Below are 19,829 nucleotides of genomic sequence, written 5' to 3' on the forward strand. Positions count from 1 at the left end.
AGCTTTATGTACGACTGTTTCATTAGAACAGGCTGTCTCCTGGCACCTATTCTCCAGGTCAGTCACTTCCTCTTCTCTTTGTTATCAGAGGTCAGGCCCACCAACACTGTCAACTTGATAATGGTATTGGAGACAGATGGGGCCATACAATCCTTTGGGTACAGGAAGTCCAGCAGGGGGCTCACGACACATCCTTGGGGGGCTCCTGTGTTGATGGTGATGAAGTGTGGTTGTCGACCTGCACTGCCTGAGGTCTGCCCCTCAGGAAGTTGAAGATCCAGTTGCAGAGAGCACATTGTTCCCAGCATTACTACTATTGCAGCAGCACTGACCAACCTGTTGCTGTAAATAGGGTCTGGAGACATTTTTTTCCAGCACTAGCAGAGAGCAACTTCAGATTTTAGCTGGTCATATGCTCATGCTGTGGAAGTGTGTGATGTATGGGTCAGAGGTGTCCTCCTTATGTTGGATAAGGATAGGAATTGAAGACCAGCGGCATGTGATGCCACAAAGCAACACAAATGTCAACAAGCATATTCAACCACTGAGGAAAAGGCTTCTTAGTGTTATATAGTTTTTGTGTATGTAATAGATGTATAGAAGTATAAAAAAATTAATTTCACTCCAAACAGAGCTTTCTCTCCCACAGACACCACTTTTTCTCAACTGCCTGAAAATGCCTTGCCCACATTCCTGTTTTGTTACGTCTCTGGTCATGCAACTGTTAGAAACATGCCAGTTTTTTTTAAGTCGGGTAGAATCTCTCTCTGTTGATCCTGTTTGTTTGTTTGATGCTACTAACGTTACAGCTGTAGCTCACAGGGTTTACGTTTCTACAGGTATATCTGGCGACCCGGCCGGGCTGTCAAACTGGGCAGTTAATAAGAACACACAGGCCAAAAAACAAACATATCATCAAATAATGAAAATTTCAAAGAAAATACTGGCTTTAGCATCGTTGTCAGAAAAGATAGTATTTCAGCTTATCATGTTTCCTTAATATCTGATGACATATTGTGGTAATTTTTTGATTTCATACAGTAAATACATTACATATTGCACCTTTAAATGTGACCGAGGAAGAGATGGAGTGCCCCCGTCTGGAGCCAGGTCCAGATGGAGGGCTCGTCAGCGAGCGTCTGGTGGCCAGGTTTGCCACGGAGCCCGGCCGGGCACAGCCCGAAAAAGCTACGTGGCATCCATCTCTCCATCCCATGGGCCCACCACCTGTGGGAGGAACCGCTGGGGTCGGGTGCGCTGCCACAATAGTGAAGGTCAGGGGCCTCGACGGACCAGACCCGGCCAGCAGATGCTGGCTCTGGGGACGTGGATTGTCACCTCTCTGTGGGGGAAGGAGCCGGAACTTGTGCGGGAGGTGGAGCGCTACCGGTTAGATCTGGTGGGGCTTACCTCTACGCACAGTCTCGGTTCTGGAACCATACTCCTGGATAGGGGTTGGACTCTTCTTCTCCGGAGTTGCCCAGGGTGTGAGGTGCCGGGCGGGTGTGGGGATACTCACAAGCCCCTGGCTGAGCGCCGCTACGTTGGAGTTTACCCCAGTGGACGAGAGGGTCGCCTCCCTACGCCTGCGGGTTGTGGGGGGGAAAACTCTGACTGTTTGTGCATTTGCACCAAACAAGAGTTCGGAGTATTCGACCTTCTTGGAGACCTTGAGTGGAGTCCTGCATGGGGCTCCAGTGGGGGACTCCATAGTTCTGCTGGGGGACTTCAACGCGCACGTGGGGAATGACGGAGACACGGAGAGGCGTGATTGGGAGGAACGGCCTCCCTGATCTAAACCAGAGTGGTTGTTTGTTGTTGGACTTCTGTGCTAGTCATGGATTGTCTATAACGAACACCATGTTCGAACATAGGGATGCTCATTAGTGTACTTGGTACCAGAGCACCCTAGGCCAAAGGTCAATGATCGATTTTTTATAATCGTTTCATCTGATCTGAGGCCGTATGTTTTGGACACTCAGGTGAAGAGAGGGGCGGAGCTGTCAGCCGATCACCATCTGGTGGTGAGTTGGGTCAGGGGGTGGGGGAAGACTCTGGACAGACCTGGTAAGCCCAAATGGGTAGTGCGGGTAAATTGGGAACGTCTGGAGGAGGCCCCTGTCCGACAGACTTTCAACTCACACCTCCGGCGGAGCTTTTCGTGCATCCCTGTGGAGGCTGGGGGCATTGAACCCGAGTGGACAATGTTCAAAGTTTCCATTGCTGAAGCTGCGGCGAGGAGCTGTGGTCTTAGGTGCCTCAACAGGCGGTAACCCACGAACACCGTGGTGGACACCGGTGGTCAGGGAAGCCGTCCGACTGAAGGAGGAGTCTTTCCGGGATATGTTATCCCAGAGGACTCCGGAGGCAGTTGCAAGGTACCGAAGGGCTGCAGCCTCTCAGGAGGGGGAAGCAGGGAACCATCCAAGCTGTGTACAGTAAGGATGGGACGCTGTTGACCTCAACTGAGGAGGTAATAGGGCGGTGGAAGGAGCACTTTGAGGAACTCCTAAATCCGACTAATATGCCCTCTATGGTAGAGGCAGAGCTGGAGGATGATGGGGGATTGTCATCAACTTCCCTGGTGGAAGTTGCTGAGGTAGTTAAACAACTCCACAGTGGCAAAGCCCCAGGGATTGATGAGATCCGTCCAGAAATGCTTAAAGCTCTGGGTGTGGAGGGGTTGTCTTGGTTGACACGCCTCTTCAACATTGCGTGGAAGTCTGGGACGGTGCCTAAGAACCTAAGAAGTGGCAGACCAGGGTGGTGGTTCCCCTTTTCAAAAAGGGGGACCAGAGGGTGTGTGCCAATTACAGGGGTATCACACTTCTCAGCCTCCCTGGTAAAGTCTACTCCAAGGTGCTGGAAAGGAGGGTTAGTCGAACCTCAGGTTGAAGAGGAACAATGCGGATTCCGTTCTGGTCGTGGAACAACGGACCAGATCTTTACTCTCGCAAGGATCCTGGAGGGAGCCTGGGAGTATGCCCAATCGGTCTACATGTGTTTTGTGGATCTGGAGAAGGCGTATGACCAGGTCCCCCGGGAGATACTGTAGGAGGTGCTGCGGGAGTATGGGGTGAGGGGGTCCCTTCTCAGGGCCATCCAATCTCTGTATGACCAAAGCGAGAGCTGTGTCCGGGATCTCGGCAGTAAGTCGGACTCGTTTCAGGTGAGAGTTGGCCTCCGCCAGGGCTGCACTTTGTCACCAATCCTGTTTGTAGTATTTATGGACAGGATATCGAGGCGTAGTCGGGGTGGAGAGGGGTTGCAGTTCGGTGGGCTGGGGATCTCATTGCTGCTTTTTACAGATAATGTGGTCCTGATGGCATCATCGGCCTGTGACCTTCAGCACTCACTGGATCGGTTCGCAGCCAAGTGTGAAGCGGCTGGGATGAGGATCAGCACCTCTAAATCGGAGGCCATGGTTCTCAGCAGGAAACCGATGGAGTGCCTTCTCCAGGTAGGGAATGAGTCCTTACCCCAAGTGAAGGAGTTCAAGTACCTTGGGGTCTTGTTCGCGAGTGAGGGGACAATGGAGCGGGAGATTGGTCGGAGAATTGGCGCAGCGGGTGCAGTATTACAGTCAATTTATCGCACCGTTGTGACGAAAAGAGAGCTGAGCCAGAAGGCAAAGCTCTCAATCTACCGGTCAGTTTTTCGTTCCTACCCTTTGGTCATGAAGGCTGGGTCATGACCGAAAGTTCAAGATCCAGGGTACAAGCGGCCGAAATAGGTTTCCTCAGGAGGGTGGCTGGCGTCTCCCTTAGAGATAGGGTGAGAAGCTCAGTCATCCGTGAGGAGCTCGGAGTAGAGCCGCTGCTCCTTCGCGTCGAAAGGAGCCAGTTGAGGTGGTTCGGGCATCTGGTAAGGATGCCCCCTGGGCGCCTCCCTAGGGAGGTGTTCCAGGCACGTCCAGCTGGGAGGAGGCCTCGGGGAAGACCCAGGACTAGGTGGAGGGATTATATCTCCAACCTGGCCTGGGAACGCCACAGGATCCCCCAGTTGGAGCTGGTTAATGTGGCTCGGGAAACGGAAGTTTGGGGTCTCCTGCTGACCCGATACCGGATAAGCGGACGAAGATGGATGGATGGATCTTTAAATGTCATTTGCTCTAACCAGTGTATCGCCGTGTGTATGTTTTCTATAGCAATCCCAGTTAGAGAGTAAATGCCATGAACATATTCTTTGTAAATCTTTACAATCATTCCCCAAAAGAACTAAGCAGACCTGCCTTGTTGCACCATCAAAACTTTCTTCAAAACTTGACATTTTCAGTACATAGCTTTCTAGCTCAAAGTTTGTTGTTGTTTCCCAAAACAAACCGAGTTTTGCAAGGTGATGGTCATCACACAACAGTGTTTTCTTTAATTCATTTAGCAAGAGTACAACATTTGGAGCGCAGGTTGGCTGGTTATCATGTAGAGCAGTGATTCTCAAAGTCCGGACTCTCTCAGAGTAGCCTTTATATTACTGTGCCGGTTGATTTTTGATATTACTGTGCCTTGTTGTTTTTAAGGTCAGTTTGATTTTCATGCCTAAAAAACTGATTAAACAATCAATGAAGATTGTTTTCTTTTTGTTAATGTTTTTTCTAAAACTATACTGTAAATTATTTCTTAAATGTTGGAGCTGCTTAGGTTCCAAAGCAACCATTTTGGGGCAGACAGTGCCATTACTTTTGCACTAGTTTGGAATGTATTTTGAAAATTTCTGACACTTGGATGTATGTTGCTTTTGAAGTTAGAGATGCTTTAATTCAGGCAGAACAGATTGCAGTTGCCTTAAACTTGAATTAACCTAACAAACTTATTGCTTGTAAGTTTTATGCAATTTTAATAGTAAATTGCTTATCACCAATTCTTCCTAACCTTTGACCTTGTATATAAATCAGATTTGGACCTTTGAATATAAAGTTTGAGAATCCCTGATGTAGAGGGATGTGGATGCCCCCATAAAGATGACTATAATAACCAACTGAAATAAATGTATTTAATTCCAAACCCTGATGACAGAAACCAGGTTTGAAACCAGGTTTCTCGTTAACATGATGTTTGAGGAATTAACTTACTGCAGAAATCCGACTGTAACCCTCGTACATAAGTGCATGTAAACACACTTTTGGGTTAAACTGATCGAGTCAATGTGTTAGTAATGTAGGTGATAGAAGTAGTTTTGTGGAATCCAGCTATAGAGAATACAATTTAGAAAATACAAATGAAAAAACGGCACCTTAAAACAGTAGTTGCCAACATGTCCAATCATATAGCTGGATGGTACAACCATGAAACCAAAAAAGCAACAAATTAAGGGGAGCAACTGAGAGAAGGAATATCTATATACAAACACACTACAATGCCTTGTAAAATATCTCTTGTTGCCTTATTCCAGCATGCAACAGTATCCAGTCTGCTAATCTTTCACTTGATTGCAAGGAGAAACGGATCCTCCCATCCTTCCATGGGGACCTCAGCCATTAAATTACATTAATACAGGGGAAGGAAGTTGTGAAGGTCCCTTTATTATCTGTGTGTGTGTGTGTGTGTGTGTGTGTGTGTGTGTGTGTGTGTGTGTGTGTGTGTGTGTGTGTTATAATAAAGACCCAGGAGGTTTTGTCTGTATGTGTGTCAAAGATTGGTAACCCACAGTTCCCATTAGGGCTCACTAGACAATACAGTATCTCAGGCTCTTATGTGCGGGGAAGGCTACAGTCTGTGGGCAGATCTTACCACAATGTCATGCACATTTGGCCAAATATTGGCTAAACGTACAATGTGACAAAAACCTCCAAATATGGTCCACTGACTCAACTTAAAGAGTGTACTGAAAAGGAATATTTTTTTCAAACACAATGGCCCTCATTTCTGAAACCAACGTACGACAGAAAACAAATGTAAAACCGGCATACGGTCATTTCCACGCAAAGTTGACATTTATATTTCGAGTCAGTGTGGACTTACAATCAGTGTAACAGGAGAAGGAGAAGTCATCAGTTGTCACTTATCGGCAATGGCAGATGTTCATGTTGCGAGTTGTTTGAAATCATAAAACTCACCCACTCCTGTACCAGAGATCAGATCACCCCAGTCCTTCAAAACCTCCACTGGCTCCCCATTTAACAAAGAATCCAGTTTGAAATTCTCCTTGTCACCTACAGAGCCCTCCACAACCTTGGCCCTACCTCCTCACTGACATACTCCTACCGAAACCTTAGATCTGCCATTGCCTCACCCCTTTTACCCGGTCCAAGCACTGGACCTGGGGGGGCAGGGCCTTCTCCATTGCTGCTCCCTCACTCTGAAAGTCTCTCCCCCAACAACTCAGACATTCCCCCTCACTCCCCTCTTTCAAAATCCCACTCATAGCCCAACCTATCTGAATCTACTTACAATATCTTATTTTTTCATTTTTGTAGTTGTATTGTTGTGTATATTATAGTATATTTTCATTGTTTTGACTGTTTCTTTCATTGCTTTTATTATCATGTAAAGTGCCTTTAAGTACCCTTTAAAAGCGCTATACAAATAAAATAAATTATTATCATTATTAGGTAAATAATACTCCAACAAGCCCCTGCAAGACAAAATGAGTGTTCTCTTCTAATAAAGGTAAGTAGAAGACTTGTTTATACCAGACTGCAGTAGTTGACACACAGTGCACGTCCCTTTACTCTGTAGTAATATATATTATAAAGTATAGTATAAAAAAGAGAGACTCTCTCGTCGTAAGAGTTCAAGAGCTGTATAATAGTGCGTTGTCTACGGGGGTAGCTGAGGCACCAGTTACAGTCCTTAGAGATCCAGCGTCAGCTCAGTCAGTTATGGTATTAAGTACTATTGATCTGACTGAAACTACTGCTTTGGGAACTTTTGAGCCTATTTAGGGTTTGGAGGTGCGTCTAGTGCTGTCCCGCTCTATAGGATGTTTAAAAGGACTAACAATTTTGTTGGCTATGCTATTTCTAGTGAATGGTGTTAATAGTGCGTTCCTTTTGTACTCGGAAGTCGGAATTTCCAAGGTCAAAGTCGGAAACAGGTCCCCTGAATTCGGATTTCCAAATTGGGAAGTCTGAGCACCTCACACTACCCCGAGTTCAAAATCCAACATGGCTACTCTGTGCATCAAAGGTAGCGACAGCTGTAGTAATATACATGTACAGAGTGTATTTGTGTGTCATTAAATCGTAGTCGTAAAGTCGTACACACAGTACTTTCCAACCTCTATCTGTGGACATGTTGCTAAAGTGTTTTTTCGCACAAAATACAGCCTAATGCATTGTTATAACAATGGCTAACCTGGATAGAGCAAACCCCATGAGATAAATGGAACGCACTATAATTTCCTTTTGGGAAATTATTTAGCTGGTAGACAGGTTGTGGTGACCCGCCTGTTGTCCCCAACTTCTTGTGAAGTGGCAGCGACCAAGGAGGAAGAATAATCAGAAGCTTTTTCAGTTTGTGTAGTCACCCAGTCCCAGGCTAAATCTGTACCAGACTGTCCTGCGAACCATGATGTAATAGCCACAGGGCCCGCTGCAGAGGACCCACCCCCAGTTAACTTGGCCAATACAGTCTTTGCCAAATGGTGTGGTGTGAGTGAGCTGCCCATGTTGAATCAAGACACATTCATTGCAGCACAGAAACAGGATCCTACTTTAAAACCTCTAAGAGAAACAGTTTGTACTGATGAGGGGGTTGCACATCTAGCTAAAGGGATTCTACCTCAAAGATGATGTGCTTATGAGGAAGTGGAGACCTCCTACTCGACCTGCTACTGACAAGTGGAGTGTGCATGAACAGATAGTTGTGCCTCAGGGTTATTAAGACGAGGTGTTACATTTAGCCCGTGAGAACCTATTAGCTGACCACTTTGGTATAAAGAAGACTCAGGCTAAAGTCATTCTCAAGTGGTTTCTTCAGCGTATCACCCACAGTCCCAGGGAGTACTCAAACTGGCTCATTATACATTAAAAACTATGATAAAAACATATTGTGTTCCATTTCCTGGGGACTGTGATGTTGCTCTGCCCTTTTGGCTTTTTGCCATGAGAGACTGTGAGTCTCATTAGGTTCATTTTCAGGTTCATAATTGTATTTAGAGTTTATATTAGAACAGGTTTACTTGGTTCAATTTTCAAAAAACTTTCCGTTTTAGCTACCGAGTGAGGCATCACACTTCTATTCCATCTTTTTTGGGAGTCGCACATGCGCAGTACCTAGGTCAGCACTACAAGCCAGTCAGGAGCAGAGTTCCCCGCTAGCAGCTAGGCGAGCATTATAACACACGTTCGTCAGGGAAGTGAAGGCTGGACTACAATAGAGCTGTTTGGAACAGTTTGTGAACAGTGTTTTCTGTTGGAGATGGTAAGTCCCTTTGGGGTGGACTTTGGGCTTTTTCACTTTGTAAACCTATAACATGCACAAAAAAGATATATAACCCAATACACGGAAAGGGAAAAAGCCAAAAAGCATAATATGAGCACTTTAAAGGGATACTTCACCGATTTAACATTCAGCTTTGTATCAGTAGAAACCCGGTAGTATTTTTGAATGACCGTGCTTCTCTCCCTCATGTCCCCTTGTGAGGGGAGATCTCTGTATTGTGGGTCTGGAAAAAAGCCTCTTATGACGCAAAAATCGTCATTTTGCGTCATAAGAGGCTTTTTACTACAGTCCAACTTCTGCATATTTCAAACCCACCCATAGGGGGTTGGTCTCCGGCATTCTCCGAAATTCCACGAACCAAAACGAGTGTCAGCCATCTTGAATCCTCGCGTAGCTTTAGTGGCTTCTCAGCATCAAAACTTTAGATAGATTTATTCATCCCGAAGGAAATTTTAGAACAACAATTATGTGCATTCAAACTACCGCACACGTGTACCAACGGGATACATTGGTACAGATCGGAGATATGCAGGACACTTTATTACAGACGGAATACTCGACACAGCTTCGCCCGCCTGCTATGGAGACCAGCGGTGCTGATCGAAGCCTCTGGCCGGTAAAGGGACACCATCAGTTAGCTGGCCATCTGTTCCATCAATCCTGCTTGCAAGTGTCTGCTCATTAGACAACAAACTGGACTACATCCAACTTCAACGAAACTCCCAACGCGAATTCAGAGACTGCTGTGTTTTTGTTGTTTGTGGAAACAATTGCTATGGACTATGTAGCTACCGCTCTGTCGCCGGGTAAGACTAGTGGAGGTGAGCTGTGTTAACACTGCCTGCCTGCCGCAGAAATGAGGGTGCTTGTATCCAACTAACTGCTAACTGCTGGTGTAGTTTGTGACTGTTAAATGCCAACCATTCTACATTACAAGCAAACGGAATATATCATGTGTACTAAATGTAGCCTGTTTCGTATGTCGTTTTTATATAATGTCGTTTTCATATATTTTAATTGTGTAACCAATTGAGCCACGGTGAAACGTTTCATGTATATGGTTGAAATGACAATAAAACAGACTAAAGTTGAGTTGACTGTCTCACCGTCTGTCTGTAACGGTAGGCGTGGCTTGGGGGTAGGCGCTAAAGCAGCGAAGCAAGTGCATTCTGGGATTTGGTGTCCTTCATCCACATGAGCCAAAAACATTTTCTGGCTTTTCTCGGCCTAGAAGCCACCAATTTCTAAAAAAAAAAAAAAAAAAAAAAAATCACATTTCTAAGTGACCCAATTTAAAGATATAGTCATCTTTCCAACGGTGAAATATCCCTTTAAGTAACAGCTGCTACAATCTGAGCCAGTACCAATTAAATTACATTTTTGTTAATTTTAATTATACTATCAAATCATAACAAGAGTTATCTCAAGACACTTTACAGATAGAGTAGGTCTAGACCACACTCTATATTTTACAAAGACCCAACAATTCCAATAACTACATAGCAAAAAAGGCCCCCAAGAGCAAGCATTTAGTGCAACAGTGGTGAGGAAAAACTTTATTTTAGGCAGAAACCTGGGACAGACCCAGGCTCTTGGTGGGCGGTTGTCTGACGGTGCTGGTTGGTGGTACTATGAACAGTGGCAATTATAGTCACAATAAAGATAATGGAACTATGACTAGAAATAGTACTTGTAGTAGCATGGCGTAGCAGGGCACTTCAGGGCGTAGCAGGGCGCTGAGCAAGACCATAATTTAGGTGCCACACTAATCCAAGGAAAACTGCAAGGCGAGAAAACATAAGGACTCTGGGGAATAAGCTCCCCAGAACTAAGTTAGTAACAATCATTTCTGGGACATAAATGCAAACAGATTGAAAGAGAGAGGAGAGGGGAGCTCAGTGTGTCATAGGAAGTTCCCCGGCAGTCTAAAACTATAACAGCATAACTGAGAGCTGGTCCAAGGCTAACCTGAGCCAGCTCTATAAGGGTTGGTATATGAATCTGATGAATATGAAGAGAAGCAGAGAATTAGGTTTGTCGTTGATCTGACATGTTTTAATCGTGCGACAGCATTGACGTAAATAACGGCGCCGAAAAGATGCCCTGAGTAGTGTCCGAAAGTGGGTTTTTTTTCATTTTGCCACTGAGCTCCCTATAGTCCTCTACATCGAACTCCCTATATAGGGAGTAGGGAGTAGTAAATGATTTTGGACACAACCCAGGTCCTTGCTTCAATTCCACAGAGTGTGTCTGGTCTGAATGTCATTTTGTGATCCATGTACAGTTTTGAAGAAGGTAGGAGACAAAAATGTCTCCTGAGGGTAGGTGGCTTGCTGGATGATCAACTAGCACATGTACTATCAGAGTGGCTGTCTAAGTTTAAAGCTTTGAAAGCTGAGTTCTCTCCCCTTTTCCAGGATGTCGCAGGGCACACAACTTTAGTCATCCACGATGTGGATGTAGGCAGTTCTACCCCAATTAAGCAACATCTATATAGGTTACACCCCACTAAGCTAAAGAGACTACAGGAAAGTAAATGCAGTGACCAAAGCTGATGTACTGTGAATAATAATCACAGATCATAGGCCTATAGCGCAGTGTCCTGGGGATTATGTAGGCTATTATTGGATTTTACATTTCTGCCACATCCATCCTCAGAGTTTAAAAAAAAGAAGGTTTAGGCTACAAGCACAAAATGCTTCACACTGATGTCATTATTACGTTACATTTATGAAAAAGACTATTTTTGACAGTAAACATGTCAAATTTACAGCTGCAAACAGTCAGCTGCTGAGATCCTGCTACTGAAAGTTTGGAAAACACTGCTCTATATCTTTTACTTTAATGCAGTTCTGTTGATAACACAGCTTTCATGGACAGACTATATTGGTATAATCTGAAACTACAGGCATGATCCCTTTATATTATCATGACCTAATCAACTTGATAATATAAATGCTACAGAGCTGTTTTCAGGCCAGTAAACGGCTTCAGTGTCCATACTCACTGCTCCCCTGGTAGATTGTAAACCATTGCAACTGGTTTTCCATACACAGCGCTTAGGGGCTTTACCAGTCAGCCCTGCTTTTGCTACGTCATAGTGGGCGCTTTCATTCCAGGGCCCAGTCATGGACCTGCCTGGGATTCCAATACTGGCCCCAAACATGACATGCTACAACAATGGCGTAGATCTTGTACAGTGCTGAAAAATTTTCGCGATTGGAGAGGGAGGGAGGCAAGAGTTCAGTTCAGAGATCAGTTGTTTTTTTGCTCTGACAGGGGAGCGCCAAGCTCTTGAAAACAAAGTTTCAGTTTGGACAAAGATGAGCGTGAGCTGTTGTGTGAGTGATCTATGAGGAGGAAATTCTCTAGTAGATGAAGAACCGAAAGATTTCTGACTCTGTTTAACAGGATCCAGCAATGCGCCTCGGAAAACTAAATTAAAAATGCTTGGGCTACTTCTGCACCTGGAAATCAAGCGTGCAGCAAAGTAATATTTTCTTTCCTACCTAATGCCAAAAGATGCCAATGACAAGGATAAATGAGCACTATTTTTAACGTGTTGGTAATGTCTGCTTTAGAAAACCAAGTGCCTTGTCCTGCTAGCTTGATTAATTTAATGGCATTGTCGATAGTGGCATTATGCAAAGAGAAGGGCTCTGGTGCAATGAGGCTGTTAAGGCTAGAGAAGGAGCCAGAGGGAGGAGCAGACAGTTCCAACATTAATCTTTTCTTCCCTAAATATCTCCTTGTGGCTGCAACTAAAAGGCCTTATGCGAAATACTGAAAATGGAGGGGACTGAAATGGGCTGATAACATACCTTTTTGGCTACGTTCAGACTGCAAGCAAAAGTGGCCCAAATCCCCAAAACATTTGGGGTCAAGTGACCAAGTCAGACTTCTTCAGAAGTAGTGTGAACACTCAAATCTAGCCAAAATCTGATTCAGGCCACTTCCATATGTGATCCTGAATCAGACCCACATCAGATTTTTTTCAATGCTGCCGCAGTGTGAACAACCAAGGCGGATTTGATGCGACTTTTACCTCAATAACCCTCGCTGCGCCCGGCTGTCATCCTAGGCGGACTGTCCTCAGTGTGCCCCAACCACGTCGTGTCGCCAGGGCGGGGATCGGCTCACGTAAAAAAAGCGATGTTGGCAACCCACCCGAGCCGTCCAAGGAGTTTCAGAGGGTTGTCCCGTGGCGCAATGAAAGTGAGGGCCGGCGCTTGCCGGCTGAGGTGGGATCCCGGTCCCTTGGGGTCGGGCGCACCACCAGCCCGTCTCGCCCGGCCTGTCTCGCCCGCACCGTCGGGGAGGTGGAGCGTGAGCGCGTGCGAGGGCGAAGCCAGAGGAAACTCTGGTGGAGGCCCGTAGCGGTCCTGACGTGCAAATCGGTCGTCCGGTCACACAGACCTCTGTAGTGAATTGGGGCAGCCATAACCCAAGAAAAGGCCAAAATAGCCAATTTGGCTCTCTTTCTCTTCATTCTTCTCCTCCTCAGCACCTGCTCATTAATGTTGCGGCTGTCATTACACAAACATTTTGAAATAAAAGCGAAAATGCTTACTTCCTCCATAACCTCCCTAGCAACAGCGTGCTGCGTCTGATGTCATTGTTATTGTTCTTTTGCACATGCGGGTCATTTCAAAACCGCAAACAGTTCACACTGGAATCTGATATAGGCCACATTTTAAAAGGTAATGTGAACAGCCTAACAAAAAGTCGGATCTGAGCAAAAAATCTGAATTAGGCATTAAGACTTGTGGTGTGAACGTAGCCTTAGTTACCTCTTTTGCTAGTAACTGTAAAACTATTTTCTTTAACTGCAGACCTAAGTTTTTTTGGCTACAAAAGGAGTGGATGATTGTTTAGAAGGATCCTCGTTGATCCCCCCACCGTGAAGTTAGAAAGCTGGGGCAAGCTGGCCGAGGGTGAGCATTTTTGTAAATGCTGCAGATTTTGAGAAAGTGGCAGTTGGGGAATATACGTTTTAATTTAAATTGTTGCAAATGCGCATATGATTGAAAAGATGCACCTGACGGCCACAACTGTGGGCTAAATATGGGTGCATGCCCTACCAGGTGAGCTACCCAGGCGCCCAAGCGCAGGGTTTCTACTCCGCTCCGATCACAAACAGAGAGAGAGAGAGAGAGAGAGAGAGAGAGAGAGAGAGAGAGAGAGAGAGAGAGACAGACAGACACACACACACAACTGGAAGCTGCTGTCTCTCTCTCACTCACACACAGTCAGTCACAAAAGAACGCAATGAATATTCTTCAGCGTTTTAACTCGTGCATTGTTTTTATTTACCGCCATTTCATGTATGAAGTTAACTTCCATCGAGCATGTGATCTGATTTTACCCTGTCCCTCAAATCAGAATCAAGAATAGTTAACGTGCCCATATTATGAAAAATCACTTTTTCTGGGATTTGGGGTGTTATGTTGTGTCTCTGGTGCTTCCACATGCAAACAAACTTTGAAGAAAAACCATCCGTGCTGTTTTGAGTGAGATACGGGTTTCTGAATGTGTCCTGCCTTCAGTCTCCAGGTGAGCTGTTCAAAATCTGCACGGCTTTCTACGTAACTAGCTGAGACGAGGGGCCTAGGGGGCTAACCATTTACATGCTAGCTCGTTCTCAATGGCAAAACACTGCTACAACACAAACAAATTCACCCCAATCTACAAAATAAATTGTATAGAACTACTTACATGTCTCTGTTCTGCAGGTATTCTACGCAAAGTTGGAAGTGTCTCCCAGCAAATCCTGCCTTGTACAGGCCGAAGTTGGAGAAACAGCTAGCTAGCTCATGTAATCCTTACCTAGCTACTGCGCATGTGCGACTACAACAAAAATATGGTGTTTTTTGAAAATTAAACCATGTAAAACTATTCTGATACAATCTCAAATTACAATTATGAACCTGAAAATGAGCATAATATGGCCACTTTAAGAACCGGATGCAATAAGCAGAATAAGAATCTAAATCAGAGTCCAAGGATACTAACCCTACTTGCAGAGTTGTGAGGTGATGAGAGTCATCTAATGGCTCATTTGTGTGATGTCCTGTTGCGTTCTTTAACTTAAAGACTACTAAAAACCCTTTACACCCTACAGGCACCATTCACTAGTGTGGCTATCACCAGACCAAGCTCAATCTTTTACATTAGTCTGCTCTGTATTTTCTACTGCACAAGAGGCGTGATCAACGGGCATAGTTCAAATGACTCTGAACTCAATTGGATAGTCCTTCAACCAATCAGACCAACGATCCGGATGACGTAGCAGCGACAGCGGCATCAACGGGTTGCTGCGCTTCGGTGGCCGCTATGTTGAATGAAAACAAGAAGCTGCTTGGCCAGTTTGTGATTGGTCCCTGCAAAATTGTAACGGAAGCAGGATAGATAAACGTACAGGTTTCCAGCCTGAGCTGCAGGGCGAAATCAAATCGCTGGCAGATCGGGCTGGGTTTACCAAGTCTATCCATTCAGCCCATTCACACACTGGTGTCCACAATAGAAGGTGCTCATCAGATAAACATTCACGCACATTCACACTAGGACTGGGCAATATTTCAATATTATAGCGATACCGATATATGAGGCAGGCTGCATTACAGTAAAGTGATGTCATTTTCTGAACACACCAGGCTGTTCTCGCTGTTCTTTGATTTGCCTTTACCCACTTGGTCATTATATCCACATTATTGATGACTATTTATCAAAACTCTCACGTGTAAATATTTTGTGAAAGCACCAATAGTCAACTACAATATCGCTGCAATATCAACATCAAGGTATATGGTATCGCTCAGCCCTAAAACACGCTGACGGCGCAATTCGGGGTTCGGTGATCACTTCAACATGTAGACTGCAGGGTCCAGGGATTGAACCTCTAGGAGGAATGCTCTACCACCTGAGCCACCGTCACTGTAAACACCTCACTGTGCATGTGAATTCTTGACTTCCTGACAGGCAGACCCCAGGTGGTGAGGGTGGGTGGACACACCTCTTCCACCTTTCCACCCCATGCTTAACACTGGAGCACCCCAGGGCTGTGTTTTAAGGCCCTTCTGTACTCACACGACTCCAACACCATCATCAAGTTTGCTGACGACACAGCTGTGGTGGGCCTGTGAATGAACACACCAATGAACAGGCCTTCCTGAAAGAAGTAGAGGACCTGACCTGCTGGTGCCAGGACAACAACCTCCTCATGAATGTCAGCAAGACTAAAGATATGGTAGTGGACTTTGGCAAGGAGCAGGGATGGAACTACGCCCCCCTTAATGATGAGGGTTAACAGCTTTAATTATCTTAGTGTCCACGTCAGCGAGGGTCTGATTCAGTGGTAAGAAAGGCAAGGCAGAGACCGTTTCACCTCAGACTCCTGAGGAAACTCCGGGTATCCCCTCAAATTCTGAAGAACTTTTATTCCTGCATCATTGAGAGCGTCTTATCAGGGATCATCACTGCCTGGTATGGAAATAGCATCAAACAGGACCTGCAGAGAGTGGTTCGTTTGGCTGAACACACGATAGACGGTGCCCTACCCTGCCTAACGGATATTTACACCAGGCGCTGCAAGAAAAAGGCTCGGAGAATCATGAAATTTCCAAACCACCCAGGTAACAGCCTTTTCTCCCTGTTGAGGTCGGGAGGAAGGTAACGGATACACCAGGCAGCACTGAGAGGCTCTGAAGGAGCTTCTACCCTTAGGAGACTAGGATCTTAAATGAGGACAGTGACTGAGACTGTTTTTAATGCATACATTATAGAAACTGACAGGATACCATTTTACTGGAATTGTATTTTATGTGATTTCATATGACAAATAAATTGATTGATTTAATGATTGATACATTGATTGATACACAGATGATATCACCTTTCCTAGTTGCAGTCAACACAGTTTTCTTAACAATGACCAAAGTCATTCTATAAGCTTAATCAATAAGTTCATGTAGTGTAACAAACTTTTAGCATGTCATATGATTCATATAATAATATATAATGGTCTTACATGACAGTTTGGAAGGGAAATGGGCTGATGGGTAGCCAGGTGAGATAAAGCTTAGACATGGTGGCCAATGACTAACAATCTCACAAATGACAGATAAAAAGCAACTTGACAAGACATAACAGTATGACAGAACTGTATGTTAAAGAGAAAGTAATCAAAGTATGTCTCCAGGTGTTGTCGAGTGCATATGTACTGCATATGTAAAAAAGTGTCTCCAGAAGGAGCTGTGTGACGTCTGATAATTAAAGTGATCTAGGGTCTCATTTATAAAACTGTGCGTAGGATCCTTACTAAAACTGTACATACGCCCAAAAGCTAAAAATGGCGTACGCCATAAAACATTCAGATTTATAAAACTGTACGTATGCACACCTGTAAACAATGTTGCCTTTATAAATCACAGATTACCCACAAGTGTGCGTATGTGAATCAGCCTCTCATCCTGCCCTGTACACGCCCATTGTTAACCATAAATAGTCAATGCAAAGCACCTAATGAATGCTGATCAGTATGTCAATGGCCTGGCAGCTGTTCTTTACGCCGAATCATGACAACTGGCGGGGAAAAAGCAAAAAACTTCTCAGACACTTGGGAATTGCTGCAAATTGAATTATAATTTCAGCCTGTTCTCCCACAGTGTAGGAAAACCTGATCTATAGACTCCCTATAATACCATCCAAAACGGCAGGCATTACGGCACTCGGGGAAAGCTTCGATATACCAGACGTATATAATAAGATTTAACAGAACTATATATTATATCCAAACAAGCCTTAGCGATGAAGTTGAAGATTATATATAATATTTATTAGAGATGGTCCGATACCATTTTTTGCTTCCCGATACCGATTCCGATACCTGAACTTGCGTATCAGCCGATACCGAGTACCGATCCGATACCAGTGTGTCATATATTTTATGTTTTAACAGCTGTATACTACTATCCCTGTATGGATGTGATATTATTTCTATCTTTGTTGTCGGTCTGGCTCAGGTTAAACTCTTTGTGAAACATGAATGCCACAGAACGTTCTTTTATTATCCAGTTTGACAGTCAGTTATAACGGAAAAAGAACATAAATAAACTACTTTAACGTATTTTTTCTTTAGGGCTTTATTACGTGGTATCGGATCGGTGCATAAACTCCAGTACTTCCCGATACCAGCGTTTTAGGCAGTATCGGAGCCGGTATCTTAATATCTCTAATATTTATATACAACAGCCATTTCCCTCTGGAAACAGCTGGTTGCCCCCAGAGTGGCGAGGACCTGTATTTGGACCGGGATGGCACGGTTCCGGCGCGTTGCCCTCTCTACTGGACCCAATTCAGTACCCAAGAGCACAGCTTTAGGGAATTTAAATCGGCATATTAGCCAGTCATCGTCATGGCCCTTGAAGCCTCTTTCTCTCCTGATTCTTCCATTGGCGTAGTACTCCTGCAGTGCCAGCAGTGCCACCATGCAGCATTACGCACGGGGGTCACCACAGTATTTATATGTTTACATACATACATATACATATACATATACATATATGTATATGTACCACACTACATTGTCAAATTTAAAATATTTATTAACAACATAATGTAACAATAACATATCTTCAGTCAATTGGAAACATGACATTTTATCAATAAAGTTAATTAAAAAAAGCACAGCAGCTGAGCAGTCAGAGAGCAGAGATGGCGACTCGGCAGTCCGCTAACTTGTTGCTCTCTCTAATATAACCAATATAAGCTGCTCTGTTTAGGCTACAAAACATTCATGCAGGCTGAAATTCAACCGTGCGGTTTTGTTGGGATTAAGCTATTAGCAGAAGGAAACTCTGCTAGCTGCTAGGCTAATGTGCAATGGTAAACACACAGAATATGGTACACGCACATAGCAGAGCTTGGCTTTTTTGTCGACAACGCAAACGTCAACATAACTCACTGGAAATCCAAAATACTTCCACACCGGCAACTTCAGTGAAAGAGGAGGGGGTTCAGGTTCTGTTGATGGGTCTGGTACATCTGCAGTTGCCATGCTAACTTTTGACTGGCTGTAGCTAAATTAGAGGAAGTTGACTCACAGCACTTCAACACGTGTGTTTTTTTCCGCTTGGTAAGCCGACCGGACGTGACATGGGGGCGTGGCAGCATCGACGAGTCCATATTTTTAATTCGAAATTTGAGATTATGACTTAATTTCGGTCAATTTCGATTTCAAATCAAAATCACAGCATCAACTAGTGGTATCCCCCCACCCCAAGATACAATTTGAAGACGAAAGTCTTATAGGCAAACACACTTTTCTTCATGCAGGTTTTGTCACAAAGAGTATTAAAGTTTGGACTGATAACAAGGACATTAAGTGTAATGATTGCGCAAGAGTTTAACGGCTGTATTTCCAGAATTTGACATTTGATGATATATGCACAGTATTAAGACAGATATATAGATATTTACACAGTGTTCTGCAGTTATCTAATGGTAGGGTATTTGATGCTATCCTGTATTCCTGCTGGATTTACTCTTCATGACAATGTGGATGATATGGAGTGAAGAAATGTGCATGAGACATCAATACTTGAAAATATTAAGAGTGACTTCAGTTTGTGTTTTATAAATCACAACCTTTGCGTGGGAAGTGGCACACACACATTTTCAGCCCCGTTTTGTGAGACCCCTGGTCTGAAGATAAGTTGGACAATCTCTACATGTGAGGACTGAATCTATGAAAATCAGAGTTGACAGGATCATACCATCTTTAGTGTAGAGAGAAATCTCCACCTTCCTCTCCTCTGCTCCCAGCAGAGCTTTAGCCATCTGGGCCACCGCTGTTCTCTTGGTGTGAGGTCCATACAGGAAGCTGCAGGTGCAGGGCTTCTGCATGATCTCAGCTCTGGTGTAACCACACATCCCACAGAAAGCGTCATTACAGAAAATGATGGCACAGTTCTCCACCTGTGCATTGGCAATGATAAACTTTCGATCTGTGGAGGAACAGAATAGAGAAGAAAGGAGGGATTAGGGAAGGGAAAGATTTTATTTTAATGTGTTGTGTTTTCATAATGTGTGTTTTCTTAATGTGTTGTTTTCTTAATGTGTTGTGTTTTCTTAAGTGTTGTGTTTTCGTAATGTGTTGTGTTTCATAATTTGTATTTTCTAAACGTGTTGTGTTTTCTAAACGTGTTGTGTTTTCTTAATGTGTTGTGTTTTCTTAATGTTGTTGTATTTTCATAATGTGTTGTGTTTTCTAAACGTGTTGTGTTTTCTTCAAGTGTTGTGTTTTCGTAATGTGTTGCGTTTTCTAGACCTGTTGTGTTTTCTTAATAAGTTACGTTTTCATGTGTTTTGTTTTCTTAATTTGTGTTTTCTAAATATGTTGTGTTTTCTAAACGTGTTGTGTTTTCTTAATGTGTTGTGTTTTGATTATGT

The 19,829-nt window shown here is 44.2% G+C and overlaps 1 protein-coding gene across 1 annotated transcript in view; it reads right to left on the reverse strand.

Annotated features, from left to right (window-relative positions):
- LOC144526651 (voltage-gated inwardly rectifying potassium channel KCNH6-like) overlaps positions 1 to 19,310 on the reverse strand; it is a 124,345-nt gene extending 105,035 nt beyond the window's left edge. The window contains exon 1 of the mRNA XM_078264256.1: positions 19,154 to 19,310. Coding sequence (XP_078120382.1) covers positions 19,154 to 19,310 — 157 coding nt within the window. The remainder of the gene's footprint in view (positions 1 to 19,153) is intronic.
- Positions 19,311 to 19,829: the final 519 nt, after the last annotated feature.

Source organism: Sander vitreus, chromosome 12 (assembly GCF_031162955.1).
Source record: "Sander vitreus isolate 19-12246 chromosome 12, sanVit1, whole genome shotgun sequence".
Taxonomy (NCBI): domain Eukaryota; kingdom Metazoa; phylum Chordata; class Actinopteri; order Perciformes; family Percidae; genus Sander; species Sander vitreus.